This window comes from Apteryx mantelli, chromosome 15, assembly GCF_036417845.1.
Source record: "Apteryx mantelli isolate bAptMan1 chromosome 15, bAptMan1.hap1, whole genome shotgun sequence".
In the NCBI taxonomy this organism is placed as follows: domain Eukaryota; kingdom Metazoa; phylum Chordata; class Aves; order Apterygiformes; family Apterygidae; genus Apteryx; species Apteryx mantelli.
Genome location: NC_089992.1, coordinates 2,265,597 through 2,288,618, shown reverse-complemented (window position 1 = coordinate 2,288,618; position 23,022 = coordinate 2,265,597). Strand labels below are relative to the sequence as shown.

At 39.5% G+C, this 23,022-nt stretch overlaps 1 protein-coding gene across 2 annotated transcripts in view; it reads left to right on the top strand.

Annotated features, from left to right (window-relative positions):
- The window catches only part of MAP2K5 (mitogen-activated protein kinase kinase 5), a 145,898-nt gene that overhangs the window by 43,091 nt on the left and 79,785 nt on the right, over positions 1–23,022 (top strand). For both annotated transcript variants that reach the window (XM_067305489.1, XM_067305488.1), the window contains exons 9-12: positions 6,349–6,388; positions 12,831–12,899; positions 13,000–13,081; positions 17,431–17,492. In XM_067305489.1, the coding sequence (XP_067161590.1) occupies positions 6,349–6,388; positions 12,831–12,899; positions 13,000–13,081; positions 17,431–17,492 (253 nt within the window). The remainder of the gene's footprint in view (positions 1–6,348; positions 6,389–12,830; positions 12,900–12,999; positions 13,082–17,430; positions 17,493–23,022) is intronic.

The following is a 23,022-nucleotide window of genomic DNA, read 5'->3' as shown; positions in this document are numbered from 1 at the left end:
CATTTGGTCTTGCCAAGGAATATCTTATTGATTAGAAATTGTTTCCATGGCTATTGGGAAAAATAGAAAAATATATTCTGGTGGCCAGAGTGAACAGACGGGAAGCAGGATCTTCTACGTGGTAGGCTGTCGCAGGCTTCTTCAATGCTTTTTTTTGTAACAGCATTAGTGAACGTGTTTGTAACGTGATAAACTAATCCTGATGAATCATTGCTTCTAGGAAGAGAAAATGTTTGTTTTGAATTTTTCGGAGAGTATTAAACTCTGTCTATTTGTAGTCGAAGGTGTTATATATTTTAGGAAAAGCTGTTTGAAAAAGCTCAAGGATCTTTGCCTACTCAATCTGCGCTTCTGATGTGATCGTCCTTAAACCACTAATATGTGGGCAAATGCTTTAGAGTTATAAATGAGAATGAACTGAAAGTTGCAGCTTCTCTCTAGTGCCTGCATGTTGAAACCTGAACTTAAAGTTCTTTGCTTGTCCTAAAAGAAGTCATGCCACAATCGCGGCAAGTAACGCAGCTCCCCGCTGTGCTTTCTGGTAAAATTTCTCACAGGAAGAATATAAAATAGTTAGGCTTAGCAAGTTAAAAGAGGGGGAAAATTTGTTTGACATCTACATTATTATCATTAAGAAGCTTGTGAATGCTCTCTTTGGTCTTTTTTTTTTTTTTTTTAACTTTTGAAGTACAGTATATGACTACTATAGAAACTTAGTGTCTATATTCACTGTATGAAATTTTTAGCATAAAAATTAGGATGAGCTATGATTTATTTTATAAACAGGATTGAGCCAAGCCATCCAGCATTTCTCCTCTGGCTTTCTTCGCTGTAGACCTTAGGAAGAACAAAACAATAGGAAATTCAGCTGCTATCTTTTTCCTTTTTCTTTTTTTGCAACAGATACCACCTGATTTAGATGCATTCTTTTTTCTTTTTCTTTTTTTTTTTAATGTGCTTTCCTGTAAAAACACTTTGCGCATACTGGGCGAGTGGGGAAGGGGGAAGGAGAGATGCTGAGGAGTTGGCAGTTCCCCCAAGCCCCGTTCTAGCTTCCCATTACATTGACAGGTATTTTCTGGAGCACGAGGGATGCATGCCATACTCCGCAGTCCATCAGAAACTCTCTCCGGCTTGGCTGGAGGGCTCTGTTCAGGTACAGTGCACGCGTGCTCATGCCGCCTTTCCTGTTCCCCAAAATAACCCGGTGTTTGCCACCGAGCTGGGCAAGCTGCCTTTGCAGTGTTCCCTGAGGGAAACTCTTGATTTTCAGAGTAGAGGAGACAAAGTTATGCTAAAGGACTTGGCTTGCATGGGTCCCTCCGGGCTTTACGTGTCTAGGGATATGGTTAACAGTCAAGGTTAATAAAATATTTGACACAACTGTGCCAGTCTTGCTTAGAAGCTGCTCATTGTAATGGATGTAGAGGGCTCAGAATAATGAACTCTAATGGGAATGTGAGCAGAGAGATTTAAATTTCTTTCCCAATGGGGATGTTTCAAAATACGTGGTTGTCGAAGTCGGCCTTTGCTTTACTTACACAAAGTGCTGCGGCTGTAAGCAAACCTCTCTGAATCGCATACCTTACCTTTTTGCTAGAAGAACGTCCAGAAAAGGAAACGTCAGCAGTTTCTGCCGTCCGGCTGTCGGGCGTGGGGCTCGCGTTGAAGCCTCGGCAGCCTCCCGAGCCGGGAGCCGGGGCGAGGGGGACGGCTCCCCCCCAGCCTCGGCTGCGCCCTCGCTGGCCTCCGGCTCCCCTGCTCCGTTTTTACCCTCTCCCCACAGCTTTCTGGCACCCTGCCTTTATCGCTGGAAAGCTTTTTCTCTGGGGTGGTCTGAAAGTTGCTACTTTCTCTGCCCCCCCCTCCCTCCCCCCCAAAATTTTTTTTTCCTTCTTTTTTGAAACCTAGAAAAAGATTTTTGAGTTATTTGTTTAGGTTGTTCATTTGGTTTAATTAAACACCGATCTCTTAACTCAATCCCTGCATCAGGTACTACTAATATTTATTAGGAGTGCACCTGCATTTATGCCTTCCTGCCATGTTGTTCGCCTTTCTTCTCATCTGGCAATATTAAATTGCTTATTTGACATAGGGCAGATTTGTTTTTTTTCCCCCCATATCTGCACTGGACACAAAATGTACTTCTCGGCATCAAGAAGGAACAGTTTGTTTCCGTGAAAAGCTTTCAGTTTCTGGAGAAAATTAATATGAATTATTCTAAGTCTATTAAGACTTAGATGCAGTTTTCAACTCTATTTTCCTTTACTGTCCCCCTATGAAGATGTCACCGCAGATGAACTTAAGGTATCTGCACCTTTTTGTACTGCCCAGTTTTCTTACGGACAGGCAGCAACTGTTTTCATTCAGGCAGAAACTGAGATGGAAAAGAATGCATCAGCTTGTAAGACTAGTACCCCAAAATGGATGCCTCAACTTTGCATTTTCTTCATAATCTTAATCATTATCTTCAGCCTAAAATATGTTAGGGCTACAACAACAAACATCACCTTTTAAAAAAAGAAAAAAAAAGTCTGTGAAATATATGCTTATCTGGTGATAATTAGTTGGGTGCAGGATCTTGAGAATTATGAGAATTATCTTTAAAGGCAGATATTAGACACTGAATAAATTGTCTGTGTTTGGTTTTTTTACGATTTTAATAAATACTACTTATTTTTAAATGTATATTACATGGTTTTTTATTACTGGAGAATGTTGTTGTTATTATGTTGTTGCTGTTCTCATAATATTTTCATTAGTTAATATTTTCATTAGCTTAAAATAATAAACCCTCAAGTTTGTAGTAGATCAAATTCTCCAGCTAACCTGGGTGGGATTTGCTTCAGGCTCCTTTTAAGGATGTATTCTTAATTTGTCTCAGTACCTGTTAGGAGCTTCCTCTCCAGAGAGTTAAAAAGTACATTCTGTGCCATGGCATTTGTCACATATATTCATAATTTAACTAAGAGATAGAGAGGGAAGGGGAAAATGCCCATCACAGTGGGCTTCCTTTAAGTGGCAAATTGCAACAACATTTAGATAATAACTTTTTTTTAAATAGTTGGCACTGGCATCAAGTGTTCAAAACGGCTTTTCAGACTTCTTGTTGCAGAAGTTGGCTATCTGTGATGAAATACTGTCTGTTCAATTTTTCTTTAACAATAAATGATTCATAGCTTCCTATTCCTAATCCTCCAAGTTACAGCTTTTGCAGCAGATCTTTTACAGAGAGAAAAAAAACAGCCTGACCAAAAGCAAACAAACAAACAAAAAAACCTAAAAAGAGCAGAAAAATGAACTTGTTCTTCCAAAGCTGGTTTCTGCAAGGTATGAATTCTTGCAAAAATCAAAACAGAGTTTTTGGTGAATATTCTGCATTGTGCTATCCTTTACTGAAAAGGGGGTTAGTGGAAATAGGAACACGGGAGTCATTTTGTTATGATGTTAGTGCCTCCATGCGGAGTTCCTGACCTAGAAAAACGTGAGCTGGAGTTGGAAGTGAGTGAAAGCAGAATCAAGCTGGAACAGTTGCATTTTGACTGGCCCATGGTGGAGGTTTCCAGGGAGCCTGTGAAGCTTCTCTGGGGTCTTGTGATGCAGAAAACCTCATTCCCAAGTCAGCTAATCTTTAGTAGCACGCTATGCTGGATGCCGTGGTGGACAGCCTGCTGAACTTGAGTATGCAGCTGTACAGATTATGGGACAAATTTGCCTACCTCTGCTAATGCATCGGGAGTCAAGGGGATGTGCGTGGCAGAATTTTATCCCAAGTCTGGAAGCCAACTGAAAAACCGGTCTAAATGTGCACATCTTAGGTGTAGAGTGCAAATTATTCAATGCATTTAATTTCTGTTCTTTATTTTTGTCTTTTAAGTTGTTCAGCAGCTATTCAGCAACTGTGTTCCCTTGTCTTTGACATCCACTTATCTTGACTGTTAGGCACTGCTCAAATGTGTTCCTAGCAAGGAAGGTTCCTGTTGGAACTGTGTTTGTTAGGCAATATCATTTGCCTGCCATCCTGGACGATTTTAAAGTGTGCGCTTACCGCGATGCACAGCATTGTGGAGGAACCGTTGCTTTTGCTGCTTTGCATGGTCTAATGATCTGGTTCTAGATTGAGGAGTTTGTTTACTTACTTTTGGGGGTGACACTGAAATCTCTTAAGAGCTGACCCTTGAGATGAGCCTCTGTGTTATTTGTAGAGTATGAATATTAGTTTGATCTCCTCATAGTCATCCGTAGGCTTACTGATGGATGCACTAAAAATACGTATTTCTTCATACTGTGCACATTATTTTGTGGGATTTTTTAGTTTATCCTTCTGAAGCTACATGAAGGTACTAAATCTTCAGGCTTTAGCTGTGCTGACTGTAACCAGAATGATCAATTCCAACTTACAGTTCTACATAATATCTAACAAAAACGTTTTCCCTACACACTCATTGGAACAGGTAATTACTGTAGCAACTACAGACTAATTTGAAGTGTTAGCTGTTAATTAAAACAGTACAGAGGTGTACGGTTGTCTTTTGGTGTAACCAAAGCTCCTATTCAAACTTCATTAATCACTTTACAGTTATTGTGTTGAGGAAAGTCAGGACAACTGAGATGCCCTATCAGCCTGGAGTAAACAAATTCCTCTTCTCCCGGGTAGCATGCCGTTTGCAAAGCCAGTGGACACACTGTACCCATGGGCATGGTATCTCCTTTGTGATCCAATTCTCAGTGATAATTAAATGTTAAATTGGTACTGTCAATGCTCTGTAAACCAAACCAGGTATCTGCCCTCTGCTGGAAATTTAACCCAAACTTCCACGGATGAATTAGCGTGCATCATAATTAAATAATCAAGTCTTCCCTTTTAATTCACTTGGAAACAGGAGATCTCTCTTATGGAAAAAAGATCAGCTTTCTTGACAAGCTAATTAAGTTGCCAAACTGTCCAGCACAGTACATATTAAGCTAACAGACGTTAAGCATGCTATCTCAACCTGTTCATTTTCTTATCATTTCTGCTGATCTTAAGTCCATAATGTTTTGCCACTGTTGATTCATCCATAGTTACAGCAGAGTAACTATTGCTCCTTTTGATTCATTGATTCTGCATTCAGCTACCAGTCTGTCACTTATAGCTTCATCTGATGATTCTGCTTTTTGCACATTAGATTGACATCAAAATAACAGTGATTTTTTTTGGGGGGGGAGGGTATACTTTTTTTTTTTTCTTAAACCGTGTTTGTTTCTAAAAGCTAGTGCCACTCACTTCCATAAATGCTTATCCATAAATTATTAAATTAAGGTAAAGATTTGGAACTCCCAAGATTTTAATGAAAATTATATAAGCACTCAGGGTTATATATAAGAGTAAACAACAGTCCTGCTCTGTACTACATACGATTTTGGATAAGAACAAAGCTATTAAAGGTTTTTCTCTTCAGTAATAATTGCTAGAGGTATATACTGCTAAAATATTATAAATCTTTAAAGTTAGTGCCACGTATATGACATTTATGTGTGTAGCGTCATAAATCAGTATGAGACAATAAAACTAGTGAAGAGGAAAACCTTTAATGGTTTTGTTTTTATGCAAAATTACATTGAATTTTTAGTAGGATTTTTTTCTCACGCCTTTTTATTTTCCTAGAAGCTTATGTTTAAGAATATACAATTCATTGTTAAAAAGCCAATTATGAACATTCTTCAACAGAAATTAAGACAAACTACTCTTGAATTACTGTGGAAGTTCATTTTGAGTACACGTGCGCATTAACAGTCGTGCATTCTAACCTTATATACACACGTGGTACTCTTAAATACCAGTGCAGATTGCTCATTTCTCTCGCACTTTCTGCAGGTCCTTAGATGATGATAAAGAATCAGTCATCACCTGCTTTACTTCACTTTAATTGGTACAGTTGTGCATCTCATTGTCTTACCACTGAAAATACCCTTAGGATTAGCAAGCTTGTGCAAGAGAGCTTATTTTATAAGACTATGAATAAGGTTTCTATCATAACTTCATTGCACTGAAAGAAATTTTGAAAGTGGGTAAATTCATATGTGTAAGATTGCTATTATGCTGTATAAAATTCTTTAATGAGTGAATTTTTCTATAAAACATGCAGATGTAAAAAATCTGCTAGAAAGTTCCATTATGAGTATATTCTTTTGGTCAATTGTTTTAGTCACAAAGTATTTCTTTAGAAGTGCTATGTAAAAATTGGTTTACAGTATAATGTATTAGCTCTAAGTCATTTTTCTGTGAAATTAGTATATACGTGCTACACATATGTATAGAGGTAATTTTATGTGATCTCAAGTTATTTAATTTTTTCCCTCATGCAGAGCATATCATGTCCCTAGTGGAAAAATTCTAGCAGTAAAGGTAAGATATTACAGTAATTTTCTCTCTTTTTTTTTCTCTCCATTCTGTCTCGACCTTGGTTTCCTTCCCCTCCTTTTTATGATTCTTAGATCTAACAATCTGTTTTATTGCGTTAAAGTCCACGTTGTTTATGCAGAAAAACAATAATACATAAATCCAGAAAGTCCAAATGACCCCCGAGTTCCCAGAATGCAGCCTCCGCCCGCGGGGGGCCGCAGAGTTATTCTAGCACCGCGTGCGGGTCCCGGCACGTCTTCCCCTCGGCTCCCGGGGCCGGCCGCGATGCCGCTTCACCCCTGCAGCCAGCGCCGCCCCGGTGGGTGGAAAGGTGGCGGGATGGCGGCCTCGGCCAACGCCAAAGCGTCCCCAAGGGCGCGTTCTCACGTAGCCTGTGGCCTCATTTTTAAATAAGGAGAATTTCCCGAATTTCTTCGGGGTAGTATTCTGTTCCCCTAGGAGGTTTTGCTGTTTTAACAGGTTTATTCATGTATTTTAGTGTTATTTCCTTTCCTGATTGTTTTTATCCGACTGAGATTTTTTTCCTTGTTAGCGTTCTTTGCAATTGTGGATGAAGGTGTATGCTGAGGTGTGACTGCGTGGTCAGAAAAGTAACAGTCTTCTCTGACGCTCAGTTAAATCTGTGTGGTAAACTAGCGACAAAACTCTGAATACACTATGCCATACCTGTATGTAGAATTAAATTATGAACGCGATTAAGCTATAGGAAAAAATACCAAAATGTGTCCTTTACTTCTCTGTGGAAATCAAACAATTTTTTTAAAAAACTTAAAACAGTAGAGGCTTCAGGAAAATAAATGAATTGTAATACTCGTAGCACTTAGTAGTTTGGGATCTTAAAGTACTTTTGAAATATAATTTATAAAATAATTCCTTAGAAATGTATAAAATAAGCTTTTACTACACTTCTCTTTTTTCCCCATCTTTATCTAACCATTTTATTCTGGCTTAAGGGAGTTCTACCCAAAAAATTTGGGGGATGGGAGAGAACGGCAAGAGAAGGAGAAATAGGGGGCTGAGTTGTTGCAAGCAAAATTGCAACAAATTGTCAGTGTGGAATTCACTGGTATAAAATGAAATTTCTAGTCATAAGATTATATGGTAAGACTGATCCTCTAAATGTGAAAAATATAGAAATTGAAATTTAAAAAGCCTCCAAATAACTTCTAATTATATGGAATACAAATATTACTTGAGAAAGTCTTTTCAAGTGGTATCCATCATTCCCAAAACCTGGGACAAGCACTTAGAATTAGACAGGAATTCTCTAAGTTGTAGTAAGCATAACAAGGTACAGAAAGTCTGATATACAAAAATATTTTTTATTATAACTTTTAATGTTGAACTGAAAATGTTCTTCCCCTAAACGCTGGGGTTGAGCAGGGGTGCTGCTTTTCCTGGTACCTGCTAGGTTGCTTTGTCAAATGGTCTTTTCCAAGCTCGACAGAGAGCATCTCCTTGTGTCCCAGTTTGGAGTTGCCGTTGCCTCCTTGCTCCTCAGCCTGCACCTTCCCGACACGTTGCTGCTGTTCGGCTCTGGGTGCCCTCGCAAGCTATCTGCAGAGGAGGTGGAGCAAGTAAGAGAAAAATCATACGGGCAGGAGAGGAGATGAATTCACCCCTCGCAAGGTTAATTGAACTCACCTCCCTGTGGCAAAAAGCCCTTTCCCCAGCAGTTTCACCTTGCCTCCCCTGGAGTGCGTGGGTTTGGCTCGTGCTCATGGGTACTCAGCATCCTGAAGATCTGGGAGACTGGAGTCTCTGCCGAGATGCTATTCGTGGTGGTCCTGTCACTGTCAATTATATGTTTTCAGTGTGCTTTCAGATGTAATATTGTGCCAAAATGTGTGTTATTGTCATATGTTTAAAATAAGATGCTCACAAGCTGGAGGTCAGGAAACCTGCTATGAGAGCGATGGTGCTGGCTTGCTCTATTAAGAAAATTACTGCCCACATCTCTGACTCGGCAGACCCAGCTATCAAAAGAGGATACTAGTACCTGCGACTTGACAAGATCATCACAAGGATCAATTACTTTAACAGAGGATTAGCACGCTAATAGGGACATCGTTGGAATAAAGGATCTGTGAAAGAGTGGCCTTCTGGGTTTTGGGGGGGGTTGATTTTTTTTTAATGACATACTGATTTGATAGGACAAGATAACATTCTGAAAACCTGTTGATTAAAGTGCTTACAGCTGGTAATTAATCTTGCATATATTGTACAGGAAAGTAAGCCAATGCTGATACCTATATTATAGACCAAAGCTGGCTATGTCATTACATATTTTATACAAACTTTACAGCAAGATAACATGCAGAGGATTTAATTGATTTTCTAATGTAACCTTTTTCTAATTGGAGGGAAAAATCCAAATGCAGAATTGTAGCTTTTTGAGTGTACACTGGCTGATTGCCATTCTTCAACTGCTTTTAGTTTCTCCTGCTCTTAAACTAGCATTTAAATGGACCATTTGATTAATCATTTGTATACTGACTATAATACTCCCAAATTTCCTTTTGAGTTGTACATACTGTAAAAGACAATTATGTCGCCACAGATTAAATAAGTGAATTAAAACAGAATAGCAGCTTAATTTGACCTGTGATTTTGCTCTCGTTCCCTTTAGTGGAACATGTGCCACTCCAGCAAATAGATGAAGTCATCCATGACAGCTTGTGATGAATTGCCGTATTTATACTGTATATTTTAATAGCCTCACACTAATTTAAATTGAGCACAGAGTAAATTATAATTCAGTCACTTGACTGCTTGTATTTAACTTGACAACTCATCCTTATTTGTCCTGGAGGTGTAGTGGAGAGCAGAAGAAATATGTTCAGGTATTCCTCTTTTAAAAATTAACCCTTTTGCCTTGAAATGTTAGGTATTTTGATTTCCCTTATGTTGTAAACATGCTAAGCATTTTCAAGATTGCTTTATTTCAGGCAGGAACTTGAGATGTAGGTTCAGCTGACTTTACTGCGATACTTCATCCTTCTCTTGTGAAGGAAAGACTTGTTGTAGCTTGGGATCAAAGACTGGCCATTAGAAGGTATGGGTTGGTTCTGACTCTACCACAAGCTACAAACTGATGTTGGCTGGGTCAGCTCTGGTGGTGACCTCATTTTCTAATACCCATCTCTAGCTCTATCGGGGGGTGGGGGGGCACCATTTCAACTAATTTTGAAATAAGTATAGGCACTTGAGGCTCTGAGCTTTGCTGCCAGTCCTCTCTGCCCCGGCCAGTCCTGGGTTACCATTTACCTGGGCTCTGGTGCATCACTGTTCAACCACATCCAACCCTAAAGCACGGGTAACCGTCAGCAAGCATAGCGAGCTGCGGGCTGCTTAACGCTGGCAGCTCGCAGAGCTGTTCTGTTCATCAGACTTTTGTTCATAGCTTCCAATACAAACTTGTTAACAAATTTTGCTCCTGCATGTGTCGATCAGTGCTGTGTGAATTCACAGCAAGTTATTTTATGCTTGATGAATTCAGCTTCACTTGTCTGCACTCAGTAATTCTATGAGAAAATCTCCATTGTTCCTTTCCTTGCTATACAGTTCTTTCTAAAGATGTCGTTTTCAGAAAGTTTATCATCTGACATTAAATCTGATTTGCTTACCTGTGTTACAGTTGTGGAGGCTGCAGCCAAATTCTTATTCATTGCTTCTTTCCTGGTAGCAATAGGTTTGAGGAATCTCCTTTTTTTTTTTTTTTTTTTTTTAAACACTGTTCCATCCAGTGTTTACAGTGTTAGCTCACATATGCTTAGAAGGTACTTCCTGCATGCAAAGCTCTTTTTCTTAATATTCTTGGAAACTTTATGCAAAAGGACTGAGCATGGAGATTACAGGTAGATTGAGGCAGAGCTGTATAGGTTTCTCCTCCCCGCCTCCCTCCTGCCTCCATTTCAGTGCTGTAAGTGACATAAGGTTCTCTAACCTTTACATTAAAGGAGTGTCTCACTTATTTGGCAAGTCACACAAGCCCCACCAGTTCAGGTGGAATAAAACACTTCTTTAGAGTAGTTAGGCAGAGCAACTGAGCCAGTGGTTTCTCCTAATTTAATTTATGGTGATGTATGCTTACCATACTGTTACAGCAAAACTGGCACTTCTCTTTCGGAAACCTAAGAGAAAGGTTACATTTATGAAGGTTCCGGATATTGTAAGGTAGGGCACAGGCAGAAGGAGGGTGGTCCTACTTTTCCAGGTTATCCTCACTGTTAGAATGCGGGGTCTGTATGTAATTATAGTTAATGCAAATCAGCTAGAGACCTTTCTTCATGCCAGGTCTTGGTTGATTGGGTGTCAGTGATGGATTTGACGCTGATCATGCTAACTAGTCATTGTTTAGGTCGGTGAAGCCTTGACAGCGAATGAGGCAGGGAAATTTCTCACTGTGAACAGAATCTGGTGAAATGAAATTTAATTTGACAAGATTAAGTCCTGCTAATATTTTAATGGGTAAAACTGATAGTATTCCAGCAAATTATTTTTAAGTTTTTCATGCTGGAAAAATGTAAGTGAATATTGTTGGCAAATGATTATTGATCTAGACAAGTGTGTTAAACGTTTCTTGGCAGGCCTGTATTACAGTTACAATTTAGTTTAGTGACAGCTTTTATAAATAACCCTAAAGCAAACTCTTGATAGAAATAGGTTATTGTTTTTCCTTTTAGACGGATTTTGATACTGTAAAATGTATGTTTGGAAATGGTCTTTCTATATTTTGTTTCGTCAGCAATATATGCAGCCTATAATATGTGTTCTGTTAATTCTGCATATCTGCTATGTTTTGTTTTCCTTTAGCTTAAAGTATTTAACTGTAAAGTATTGAATGGTAGAAGACTTAGCCTGGGAAAATGCACTGAGAGTCATTTTTGTTTACAGTCAATTACTAAGATACTACAGTAGTGCTTAAGAAAAGTGTAGAAGTCTTCAAATAATCATGGCAAAGGACATCTTAAAAATCCCCTTTCAGCCTTGAGCCTGCTCATAGCTCCCAAGAACAGACTGTTCTCTGGCTGCTTGTGAGTGCACCAGTGGTGTTGCAGAGAAGATAAACAAAAGTTTTGTGGTTGTTTCTAAAAAAAATTAGTTTTCACTTGAATTTAAATATTAATGAAAGGACTTTTAAAAAGTCATCAGACATAACAAGTTACGGTATGTGGGGGGATTCATATTTTGCCACTTTAGTGCTCTGCAATAAGCTTGCATCTTTGTGAGGTTCGTTCCTATCAGAACTGGAGTCCTTACTAAGAGAGTCTGTCCTGAGTATCCTGCAAACTTGGAACTGTGGCACTGCACCCCACCTTCACGGCAGTACTTGGTACTTCTGTTGTGGTTAGCAGGCTCGCTCAAGAATTAATGATTAAGAATGACGGGAATGGATGAAGGAAGCAGCGGATAATCATGACAGTGAATGGCCACTTAGATCTGCAGAGTGCTCCAAGCCAGGTTGTTTGTAGTAATTTTGAGGAATGCTTAGGTGATGCTTACCTAACCATCTGTACCACTTGTTACCATCTGTATTTTATCTGTATATCTAAAAGTTTTCTGTGTTTCATATAAATATACAATAAGTTAGGAAAGTATGTAAAAATAGGGGTAAATATTAAAGAAATTGAAACCTGAAGAGTGATGGAAGCAGATGGCTCCTGACACTTTAGGACAGCATCAAGAAATTCGGATATACTTTCAGTACTACAGTACTTGTTCAGCACTGTAAAGTTAATATGACTACACTCAGCAAGGACCACCAAGGTCGCATGTTTTCACCTTTTTTTTTGCCAGACTTCCTTGTTGCAAAAGGGTTTGGTGCGAGGCAGATGAGCGCAGAGGAGACTGTCCCATGCAGGTGCTGCGGGTGATCCGCGCTTTGCATGTGTAGGCAGCGCCTGTGAGTTCATAGGCCTGCACACCTGCCGTGCCTGCTTTTTACACCTTGTGTTAGGCTTGTGTTCAAGTTCTAGCTCGTGTCTTGGTCAAATGATGAAACACAAACCTTATACGACAGCTTCCCCTGACGCAGGGCTAGTCCATGCCATCCCACGCAAAGCTGAGATGAATTTTGAGTGGAAGGAAAGGAAAACATTGTATAAATTGTTGTTTTAGGCAGTGCTAATTAAGGCTGTGTTTTAGCATATTTTATAGCTCTACTATATAAGATAACTTTTTATGGACAAAATTGGTTGTATAACTGAGTTTAATTGTTACTGACTTTTTAAAGTAACTGTCTCCTTTTGTTTCCGTTTCCTTCCTTTGCCCATGGCTCTGTTTAAAATATCCCTTCCACCTACTCCTCCCATTCTTTTTCTCACATAAGGATAATTAATATATGGGTTTTGTGTTTTTATTTTGAGTTGTTCACTTACCTTTTTTATCAGAGCTGACCATATGCCCGATGTTTATATTTTAGGTCATACCCTTAGATATAACACTGGAACTCCAGAAACAGATTATGTCGGAGTTAGAAATTCTTTATAAGGTATTTGTTTTTTTTCTTATTTTAATTATGCTTGCTTATAATTTTTCTGCTTATGCAGAAAACTTTAAAATGGCTTTCTTCTTTTCCTTTCTTTTTTCAGTGTGACTCATCATATATCATAGGATTTTATGGTGCTTTTTTTGTAGAAAACAGAATTTCATTGTGTACAGAGTTCATGGATGGTGAGTTGTGTATCTAGTGTGCTTTTAATTGCTGCAAATGTATATGGGAAAATCATGTAAAGATGTGCATTTCCTGTGTGGAGCAGAATGCAATAATATGGCTTTGAAGTATAAGGTAAAATATTAGTAATTTTGCAAGTAGTCTTTTAAAAACAGGCTAGTGTTGGGGTTGTGTATATCCTTTGTGGTACAGTGTATTTTCCTGAATGTAATTTCACTTACTTTTATTGAAAATGTAAATAGAACAGAAATAAATGCTAGCTTAATTTGTGGTTTGATATTTGAGTCTTCCATACAATCTGTCCTCACTGACAAAACAGCTGTTCCTCACTTTTAATGTTTCGATAGCCAAAACAGATTTTCTTTTAAAGAAATCTATTAACCCAAAGTCCTGTGTGTTTTCAGTGAAAATCGGTTCTTAATTGCAAGATAAGGAATTATTTTCCAACACAGCTGTTTAGCTGTGCTGCACTCGGTTTCTTTTTGAGTGTACTCTTGTTTCTCCCAGTGTGAATCCTTCAGACCAATAGTGTTCCCTTCCTCACAATCTGATGCTACTGTCGTTATGGAGATTTATTAGTACTTTGCTTTGAAATTTTGTGCTGTGTGAGATTCTTGGACAAAAGGCACTTCAAACAGGAAAAGTATACTTATTAAAGCGATTTATAATCGTTGCTGCCCTCTGTGTACCAAGTCTGAGAGTGTTGCTCTCACAGCAGATGCAGTCCCTGTGTGTCTAGTGCACAAGAACACACTTTGCAGCATTCAAGTTCTAACTTTGTGTTGTCATTAACAAGCAATACTCCATTGCTCTCTTCTGAATTTTCCTACGAGCCAGCATTTTCTCGCTTATCCATTTCTTTTCACAAAGGTTCAGTTAAGCTGGAAGTAAAGATGTAAGGATCTTGCAAGTAATTTTCCTTACAGGGAAGGCGCACTGGCAGGAAAAAAAACCTAAACCGAATGTGTGCCATTAAGCATTGTTGAGTAGCTTCTTTGTTTCTACTGGGGCCATAAATAAAACCTTTTAGGTTTTTTGGGCACGTTTTGTTTTCTCCTTGTTCAAATGGTCTATTATTATTATTGTTACTATGTTTCTCTCTTTTTGTACTTACTGTCTCTGTTCCAGTGATTATTGTGCCCAATTTCCAAGCATTGAGTATTCACTCGGGTTTCCCATATTTCCCAAGCTTGATGAAAAAGTGTTTTATTTATTCAACAAAGCCTACAAGTTAAATTCTTTGGTGCTCTCGTGCTGTGTGAATGTTAACCATTTCTGTGTTCTCTTCTTGCAATGCACTCAGACTTGCAAATGTATGTTAAGCAGTACTCGCATGTAGTAAGAAAGCAGCTGCTCATGCCAAAACATGCATCTGCCTAAAGTGTGCACACTCCTACTGATTCAGAGACTTTTAAAAATGATGGACATAAATGCTTGCGGTTCTGAGTTCTTGTTAGAAAAAAATTTAAGCCTTTAAGGCATGCATCTCTCATGATGCTGCATAACAGTGGTGTTTACTGACCATGCAGAAATTACTTGAAATTATACTGGAGATGACCTCTGGTCTGCCTCATGTTGTGCACTCCTTCTGGCAGAAAGCTACAACAATCATTTAAAGGAAGAACAAAATGCAAATAAAGGGACCTTGCCAATTTTTTTTTTTTTTTCAGACCTTTAATTTTAATGGGCAAGGAGGCAGGTGAAGATTTAAAAAAAAAAAAAAACCTGTTCATTTTCAGGATTAGGAAATGTTAATGTTGACAGATTTTTAGCCTTTTGACTTTATGGAGCAGTTTGTAGTAGTTTCTGAATCCAGTCTTTCAGAAATACCTCTTGATCCTGTTTGTCCAGATGTGTCCTGTACCAGTGAATTCTACTGATGTTATAAAATCCAGGTGTTTCTATTATAAAATACCTAGGCACAGATGGATATCTGTGGCTTAAACTTGGCACTTTCAGTCTGCCTCTTTTGAGGTACTTGTGACTTAGGGGTATGCAGAGGGAAAACGTGCACATGTAGTACCATAGTGGTTCTTCTCTGGCACCTGCAAGCAGAAAAAAGCCAAATAACTCCAAGTTTGCAAATACCAAAGCACAGAGGTTGAGCTGACCTGGATTACCCTTCCACCTGCCTGTTGGTCTTAAAGATCAGTAGAGATGTGAAATGAGGCTTTCTATTCTTTGCCCTTTTATATCTATAATAAAGATGTTGTTGTAAATAAACATGGTGAAATGCACTGTTGCCTTTTACTTATGTTGTTGCCTCTTTTCCTTGGAAGTGCTGAGCACCCACTAAATTCCCCTTAAAAGCAGTGAGAGGTGCAGGTTATCAGACTGTATCTAGGTCCCTACATACAGATTTGGGAGCTAACCTTTTATATTTGCGTTTGGAGATTTTGTCCACAATGTTTATCCACTAAATTTTTTTTTCCTTAGAAAAATGGCAGGTCATTTCCCAATTATTTGCGAACTGATACTTTTTTTTCAAACTGCAGTATCTGTAATGACATATTGTATGACTGTATGTAGTGACATTCTGGACAAGAGGCAGTGGACACAAACTGAAACATGGGAAATTCCATTTGAACGTAATAAACACTTCTTCACCATGACGGTGGTTGAACCTTGGAACAGGTTGCCCAGAGAGGTTGTGGAGGCTCCATGCTTGGAGATAAACCTAGTCTGGGCAACCTGCTCCAGCTGCCCCCTGCTTGAGCAGGGGGTTGGACCAGACGACCTCCAGGGACCCCTTCCAGCCCCGACTGCTCTGTGATTCTGTGACATCTGTAATAACAAGACTTAGCAGCTTGCTGTAGGAAAGGAGGTCTTTTTTTTTGTACAAAATTTAAGTTAAAGCATTAACAGGAACCACTTGACTGTATGATGGCCTTCTGTTTGGCTTTTAGAATGACCATTTGATATCTGTGATGCTACTTCCTCTTATTTCTATTAAGTAGTACTTACATTTACTTTTAAAACTCAGGTTCCTTGTAATACACAGGCAACATGGACAATATAAATTGAAAGATGAAACTTAATGAATGAGCAGTAATTATAATGACCTGTAATCAGAGCAACATTAGTGAAGACAAACACATACTGTATTTCTGACAGTGGAGACAATGAAGAAAGTGAAAAAAGAAATTAATTGGAATAGAAAGTACTGCATAACTGAGGGCACAGACTGCAGTAAGAACCTTGGACTTCTTTAAATTGCAGCATTTCAGAATGAATGGGTTTTACTTTTAAAAACTGAACCATAAGCAAAGTACAAGGTGTGGTTTTCTGAATTGCTGAGTATTGGCCTCCTAACTCTCTTCCCAATGGTGTCATCAGTAAAACCCATACACTACGCTGAGAGCAGAGTTAGTTCAGTGCTAAGCGCTTCTGAGAACCCCTAGCCGTGAATAAGATTAAGGTGGGTTATTCACCCTCACGAGCTAAGTGTAATAGTCTCTACCTGTAATTTGTTTGTCCGTGGTGTGGGTTTTTTTGTTGTTGTTGGTTTTTTTTTTTGCTGTTGTACTCTAGGTTTTCTTAAATTTCAATTTTAAATTTGTTTTCTTGCCCAAGCTTTTGTATTTTACCACAGGGGTATTTTTAACACTGAATTGAATTTTATATCTTCTGTGTGGAAGAGATGGGAAACAGTCCTTCCCAGTCCTTTGGGGGTGTCTGTAAGACCTCTGGGGGAACTTAGGCTGCTTGCTTTATCTGTTTATGTACGATGCTGGCCAGACTGGGTCATGCCAGATAGTAAGTTGTGTCCCATACTGGAGCTTACTGACAAAAACTGCCCACTTGCCCAAGAGCTCCTCCTCCTCCTTCCTTTCCAGACGTCAGGGTGGACACAGCCTGCAAGGCTCAGGCAAGATTTCTCTGGTTTGAGCTTCAGGAGAAAGCTGACTTTAAGCACCTACGTTCCATTACGTATCACGTAATGCTAGCACAAGGTTTTGGGAACAGGGTTCGGGTGCTTCTGACTTTGAAATCCACTGTCGTTTTCTGATGACTTTGTTAGCCTCTGGGAAGTGAGGCCGAGCCTAGTGGTTCTGAGTTCTCCAATTTCAATATTTCATCCTGTGACTGGGGAGTTTTCAGAAAAGAATCCTAGTATTAATGCTGCAAATAAAAATAAGTAACATGGGTGAAAAGAGAGCTGAGTACTGTTTCGTGTGTTTATTGAGAGGTTGGTAGATTTTTAAGGTCATTTATTTCTGACACAGTTATTGTTATATCATTGATGGTGTTTTTATTAATAACCAAGGCCTAGAAAACCCTTGTGACTTCAAATCTAGGGCACTGTTTCATTTTGTATTACCTAAGTACGTTTTGTTTGTCCCTGCAGGGGGTTCTTTGGATGTTTATAGAAAAATTCCAGAACATGTCCTGGGAAGAATAGCAGTAGCTGTAAGTACCTTTTTGTTTTTGTCTTTCACTATTTGATTGTGCATGTAACACACCTCTGATTTAAGTGTGCAGGTGCCCCCTTGGGACACCGAGTCATCGCCAGAGTCCTTGTCCTCATGTCTGTGTACAAGGGAGGGTCCTTCCCAGCTAGCACTCTCCTAAGCACCCTGTGCATGCATGGGGACACTAGTTTGGGAAAGCATGGGGGGTCTGCTTGTGCCAGGGTTCAGGGTCTTAGTTGGCTTCATAATCTATGCCTGCTGTACTGTTGGAAAGGTTTCCTGTTGCCAGGCCAAACGGGAATTTAAGGAATTCATCTATTTGAGTCACCACAGAGTGAGTTGCCAGAGGCTTGAGAAATGTAAAAGGACTTGATAAATTTAATGGGATAAGCAAAAGACATGAATTTGCTGGAGAACTAGGTGGCCATGTTTCTTCACAGTAACCCTTCTAGGATGGAGCAGTCTTCTTAATGTCCTTTACGTACGCCTTAAGTCCTTCTGTGCTATCTGGTCTCTTTAAAAAGCAGTTCAGAAGCCCTGTCCTAGCCCTTACGGTGATCCCTGATCTGCCCCTTCTGCTGATTCTTCCGTGTTATTTCCAGTCTAACTGACCTCATTCTGCACCAAGCAAGTAACTCAGTTAGGTCTGCTTCTCAGGCTGAAAAACTAAGTCAGTCCCTGTTATCAAAAAGCAATGGTAGAACATGTTTTCTGTCTTTCCCTGTGGTAGATGTACTCCTTAAGGCAAATAAGTAGAAGGCTGAAGTTTTTACATTGGCTGACAAAGCCTACCTGGGGACCGGCCGCTTTCTCGCCCCTCTCCTGGAACCCTTCGCACATGACCAGTGCTGGTTGGAAGCCCTAACAGTCACTTTAGGGGTGAGCATGGAATTGGTTTGTGGTCTAGGAAGAACCATCAGTCCAAAAGGTCTGTTTGGTTTGGTAGCAGAGTGTTGACAGTGGGCTCCTTCGAGCACCTGGTAACCCGTGGTCATGTCTCAGCAGCATTCAATGACTTTGTGTTGCTAGAAATTCACTAGCTGAGATTGAAAACTGAGACTGGGGAACAAAAAGAGAAAAAAAATTGCTCCATATTTTGCCGAGGCTGAACACAGGGTAATTGACCAATGTCTCAGCGGATCTCCCCGGGGAGAGAGAGACTGCTAAACAATTGCTAAATATAAGGAATACTTTGATAACTTAAGCAGTTTAAAGCATAACAAAGTTATTCTATCATGTGCCATTTAATTAAGTGCTGGGTTTTCACATTCATTATACATCAAGCTGACAATTTAAATCCTTTAATCCAACACAGGCAGCTATTTAGTCTCTGTTCATTGTAATTCACAGCTCTACTTTCTCTTAATTTGTGTGGCCTGCCCAGGGTGATGAACATCCTTCTCTGATGCTGTTTCCTCTAAGTAGCTTCAAATCTGCTCATTATATAGCCTAGCAGTTTCTTATGGAATTTGAATGCTTTTCACCTCTAGTTCAGAGTAAAAACGTTTCATCTCTTCTTCCCTATGGAGTAATGAATGATAAGTCGCTTATGATATCCTCATATTCCTGACGTTAAATAGCATGTGTATTGTGTAATACTGGGATGGGCCTGCAAGCGTTTATTCAGATGCTTCTCCCCTCTCCTATTCCTCATCTCGCTTCTTTTTGTATACTTAATACATCCACACTAACCTACTCTTATCTCTCTAGCACGCTACTTGCTTTTGTCTCCCCTCTTCCCCTGTCCTCCCCAGCCAACCTGCCTTGGCACAGTGCGGATGTCCTCCTCCCATTTCTCACTTATCCCTAACTGTGGTGCTTCAGCCCCATCTTTTATGTCTTGATATTTTTTTTTTCGCTCACCTACAGGCTGACCTCTTTCCAAATCTGTTAGTTAGCGAACATGACTCCCTGACATGGATGGTGAGCTGATACTTAATTTTTTTATAGTTATTATATTTGCTTCTTTAGCAATCTGTACCATGCCCAGTGCAGTAAAGGGGGTCAGGAGAGAGGTGAAGGAAGGAGCAGGTGCCTTCAGAGAAGGAGCTCGCCCCTTTCCCTTGCTTCTCAGTAACAGAAGGTGTGCGCTGAAGCTGAACCGGCACTGGCGGGTTCCTGTGCTCTGGTGCTGATTTTTCTGCTCAACTGGCAGAGGAAGCTTGTTGGAAGGAGGCAATGAAAGCCTTTGTTTTCTCTATAATTTATCAGTGGCGGCAGCAGTGGCTCCTTTAAGTTTCCACAAATGGCTGCCCTGCATCTTGATGTCTGACATTTTGGGAGAGCCTAGCAGCACATTTTGTGGGTTGGGACACCTTTCTGCCAAGCGTTGTACGTGGACGCCACAATCCCAGCGCTGAACAGCTTGTGAACTGTACCCAAAGCTTAAAGGATTTCTGTTCACGTACTAACGAGAAGGAGAAGGTGAAACAAAAGCTAGAATTTGCCTAGATTCTGTGGGCAAAATCTGGAGCTTTGGTAGTCTGGAAGAAGCACTAGATTTTCTCTTTTTTTATCTGTATATTTTCTTTCTACCTTCCTTGCGCCATGTACACAGAGTCATTTGTCTTTTATTCTCCTGAGAGATGTACAATGCATTAGTCTATTGAAGCTGCTTAACAATATGTGTGACCTGCACATCTGTTAATTAGAATACCCTTTTGTTATACTTGTAGAAGTTTTAAAGTGAAACCATTTCCAGAGGAAAATGATGCCGGCATATTTAGACATTTAGCAGCGTCTGAGCATTTTCCCCCTCTCTGATTCGATGATTTCCTTGCTTGCTTTCTTATTGTATGAATTTAAGCCCATAAAAAGCACTGGGCTGCCAGCCCTTAAAAGCTCTTGTCCTGCTCACAGCAACAAAAGTCAGGCAATTCCAGCTGGTCTAGAACAAGATCTGTGTCTGCTCTGCAGCACAAAGCCAAGGGAGCACGTTGCCCCTGTGCTCCACTCACTCCGTTAAATACTGAGTCATATTCACGGTCATTTTGTTGCTGCCTTTGATCTCCGCAGGCTGGGACTGAGCTACCTGAGACATCTCTTTCTCGACAACCCTGTCTTTCCATAGCCAAAAGGACAGGGCTCTGTGGCTGCTCCTTGCTCACTCATTGCCTTGCAATACTGCTATAAATACTGAACAGATAACCTGCAGCGCACACCTTAGTGGGTGCAAACAGTACTTCTTTGCTGTACGGTCCCCTTCCAGTCCGACTTTCTCATGATTTGGCAGGAACCAGAGGAGAATTTCATCTGGTGAGACAGTCAAACATTATCAGATAATAGCAAGTGTGACTGTATTTTTCTGATGTGAGTCCGAATAGGAGTGGGGAGAGGAGGTTCAGGCTTATGTACTTTGAGGCTGAAAGACAGAATGCTGGAACTAAAACAAGGCAGTGAAAGGAAATCCTCCGAGGAAGCAAGCATTGGCCAGGGCTTGGGGAGGAGAAGCACTCGTTCTCGGGGCAGGATGGAGCAGCGAGAGGGATGGGGAGTTCCAAGAAACAGGAGAGATCTCTGACTTCATCACAAAATTCATCCTCATTGCCAGTATGAGACAGTGTCAACAAGAAGGGGAAATCTCTCTTTGTTGTGTTTTCTGTTTGTGTGAAGGGCTACTGTTTTTTCCCAACGGAAAAGTGTATCTTGAGAACCCCAAAGTGATGTTGTACTTGCTGCTGTTTTCATACTACCGTGTATTTGTTTGGTTCTGTCAATATAAAATCTGTTCTACCTTTGCTTGCCACTTCACACATTTATTTTCACTTCAATTTCTGAAGCAGTGACATTGTGCACTGTATTTTGAGTGCTAATGTTGATTGAAGTTCTCCCTGAAAGGATGTGCACTTGAACTGTCAAGAGAGTGAGTGATTGACAGCAGGTAGAAGTACTTTTTGTGTCAAGGCTTTGTCAAGTCATTGTTGTAAAACCTACTTTACTGAATACCAATAATTCCTGCTGGATGTTCAATCAAAAGATACTCTGTTCCAGCACCATTTTAGACTAATGCTTAATACTTGGTGTCCTTCGCTAATAGGCAAATTTGAGGTAGGTGAATTACCGCACTTTACATCAGGTTAGTCTGTTTGGGGGACTTGTGTGTGCATATTTTTAATTTTGCAGCCCAGTTTAAGGGGGAAAAACCCTATGTATACTGTTGCTGAGAAATTCTGAATGTGAGAGTTTGTTAAACACTGTGTCTTTTATAACTGCTTATTCAGCACATGCTCCATAATAAAGATGTTTAATAACGCACATCTGTTGATTTCCCTCCCCCCCACACCCCCAGGAAATGTTTACTTTATTTCTGTGTATAAATGCTTTTAAAATAATTTTACAATGTTTCTGAAGATTTTAAGTAGTTTTTCATTATTATGTTTAATACTGAAAGAAATTTACTGTACTCAAAATCATTTTTATTGTTGTAGGAAATCCGAAATGTTGCTTGCCCTTTATTTATTTTTATGTTGGTATATATTTTTTTCTTTTTACGTCAAAATGCTGTGTGAGTAGAATTCCCCTGTTTTGCTTTCCGAAAGGCTAAAGTGAACAAGGCCACACCATGGGGCATACGTTATTTGACTAAGGCCTTTTGTTACAAGTAATTACCATCTGAGGCCGTGAGATAGTTGGACAGGGAATGTGAGTTTAACACTGAGGAATTGCCAACTAGAGCAATTTAGTGGAGATTCAGAATCATTATTTGGTATACAAAAGAGATTCAGATTCCACTTATGTTGTTCTTGGTTACAGAATAAATTTTAAAATGAATTTCTAACCCAATAGGAAGGCTGAAAATTACTGTGCTCTCTGCTCTCATGCTGTATAATATTTTTAGCACTTCTACTTGATCACTGTAACAGAAGTAATTTCATTTCAGTCTACTCATACAATGAAAAGAATGTAATTGTTATGTCTGAAAAACTCAAATTTACAAACATCGGAAACGCTTTATTGTTCTGGAGATGCACAAAGAGAACTGTCTCAGGAAAATGAATGAAATGTCGTATCATAGATGGAAACTTTGTGAAAAAGATTTGCTCTCTTAGAAAAGGCTGGCTGAGACAGCAGAGATGGTTTGGGTAAAAAGTAAGCAGAAATAGAAATATGTTTATTGAATCTTGTTATTTCTCTGGGGCTTCTAGAAAAGTAAATCTAGGAAAAAAATTAAAATGTTAAATGCAAGAAGTATTGGGATTTAATTATTTTATAGAAGCAAAACCTGCGAAGAAGATAACTTGTAATACCCAACTGCTCTCTTAGGCAGTTGATTGAACATCTTATTTAATCTTTATATTATAATTGTATCGGATTTAGAAAATAAATAGGGTGGCAGTCGGAACCAATGATGATCTTGTTGGGTCTGAAGGAGACATAAGTATTCTGTGTAAGGAAGTATTGTGGGGTTTTGATTTGAGAAATATACCTGAGTCCATAAGCAATGTCCAACAAACTTTGATTAAAATGCATCTCTTACATAAGGCACTCCAATGTAGTTCTGAAATAACAGTTGTTTTAATTTGGTTTTA